The 1629-nt window shown below is 51.9% G+C and overlaps 1 protein-coding gene across 1 annotated transcript in view; it reads left to right on the forward strand.

Moving 5' to 3' along the window:
- The window catches only part of EMH_0029770 (uncharacterized protein), a gene marked incomplete at both ends in the record, with an annotated part of 4655 nt that overhangs the window by 947 nt on the left and 2079 nt on the right, over positions 1–1629 (forward strand). Inside the window, 2 exons of the mRNA XM_013494341.1 lie at positions 1–31; positions 1184–1564. Of these exons, the coding sequence (XP_013349795.1) occupies positions 1–31; positions 1184–1564 (412 nt within the window). The remainder of the gene's footprint in view (positions 32–1183; positions 1565–1629) is intronic.

Consider the following 1629-nt stretch of genomic DNA (forward strand, 5'->3'; position numbering starts at 1 on the left):
TGCAGGCAGTGGGGAGCAGCTGCGTGTACGGGTGCGTGTTGAGTGCTGCTGTAGAGGAGGAAGCAAAGGGGCTGCTGCGGCAGCTGCAGCAGCAGAAAACCCTGCTGCTGCTGCAGCGATGGAAAGAAACTGTAAACCCTAAACCCTCATAAACCCTCACAAACCCTAATAAACCCTAGTAAACCCTAGTAAACCCTTGTAAACCCTAAACCCTAGACACGGGATGCTACCGTCAAACACAGCAGCAAACACAAAAAACGTGCAGCAGCAGCAGCAACAGCAGCAGCAGCAGCAGCAGCAGCACACGAAGAAGCAGCAGCAGCAGCACTAACGGCATCAACAGCAGCAACAACAGCATGTGTATGATTGTGTGTGTGCCGCTGCTGCTTCTGCTGCTTCTGCTGCTGCTGCTGCTGCTGCTGCTGCTGCTGCTGTTGCTGCTGCTACTCCTGCTGCTGCTGCTGCTGCTGCTGCTGCAGTGCAGCAGACCTGAAGGGGGTCTATCGTTTGCTTCTTTAGGGAGAGAGCTGCCGTTGTCTTTGGGTTCGTGGGGCGACAGAGAAGCTGCTGCTGCTGCTGCTGCTGCTGCTGCTGCTGCTGCTGCTGTGCTGCCGCCCCTCTCAGCAGCAACAGCAGCAGAAACTAATCCCGCTGCTGCTGCTGCTGCTGCTGCTGCTCCTGCTGCTGCTGCTGCTGCGAGGAAACGCAGAGCTTACAAAAGAGCAGCAAACAACAACCCCACCACCCAAACCCTCATCGCCGATCAAGTCGTCAGCCCCCTAAACCCTAAACCCTAATAAACCCTAAACCATAAACCCTATTATATATATATATATATATATATATATAATAAACCCTAATAAACCCTAAACCCTATTATATATATATAATAAACGCTAAACCCTAATAAACCCTAAACTCTAAGCCTCAACAAACCCTAAACCCTAATAAACGCTAGACCCGGATAAACCCTAAACTCTAATAAACGCTAAACCCTAATAAACCCTAAACCCTAATAAAAGCTAAACCCTAATAAACCCTCAACCCTAATAAACCCTAATCCGCCTTAGTAAACCTTAATAAACCCTAATGAACCCCAAGACACTTCCTGTCTAGGGTTTAGGGTCTAGGGTTTAGGGTTAAGGGTTTAGGGTTTAGGGTTTAGGGTTTAGGGTTTGTGTAGGAGGCAAACGAGGAGCACCGAGAGGCATTGACGCTGCGGCTGACGAAGCGTATGCTGCGTTTCTTGCAGCAGCGTGCTGCTGCTGCTGCAGCAGCAGCAGCAGCAGCAGCAGCAGAACCAGCAGCAGCAGGAGACCCGGATGACCCCACATCATCACCACCACCAGCACCACCACCACCACCCGCAGCAGCAGCAGCAGCAGCAGCAGCAGCAGCAGCAGCAGCAGCAGGAGCACGTGTGTGTCTATGGGAGCTGGTGCTAAACCCTCGAGAAAAAGGAGGGTTTGTGTCGACCTGCATGCGCCTCTTCTCTCTCACCAGTCTGCTGCGCCAGAGAAAAGTTTATATAGATGTAGACGCAGACGGGATACTTACTGTGCAGGTCAGCGAGGGTTTAGGGTTTAGGGTTTAGGGTTTAGGGTTTAGGGTTTGGGGGGTGGGGGGGGG

This window comes from Eimeria mitis, genomic scaffold, assembly GCF_000499745.2.
Source record: "Eimeria mitis Houghton genomic scaffold, Emh_scaff1111, whole genome shotgun sequence".
Lineage (NCBI taxonomy): Eukaryota > Apicomplexa > Conoidasida > Eucoccidiorida > Eimeriidae > Eimeria > Eimeria mitis.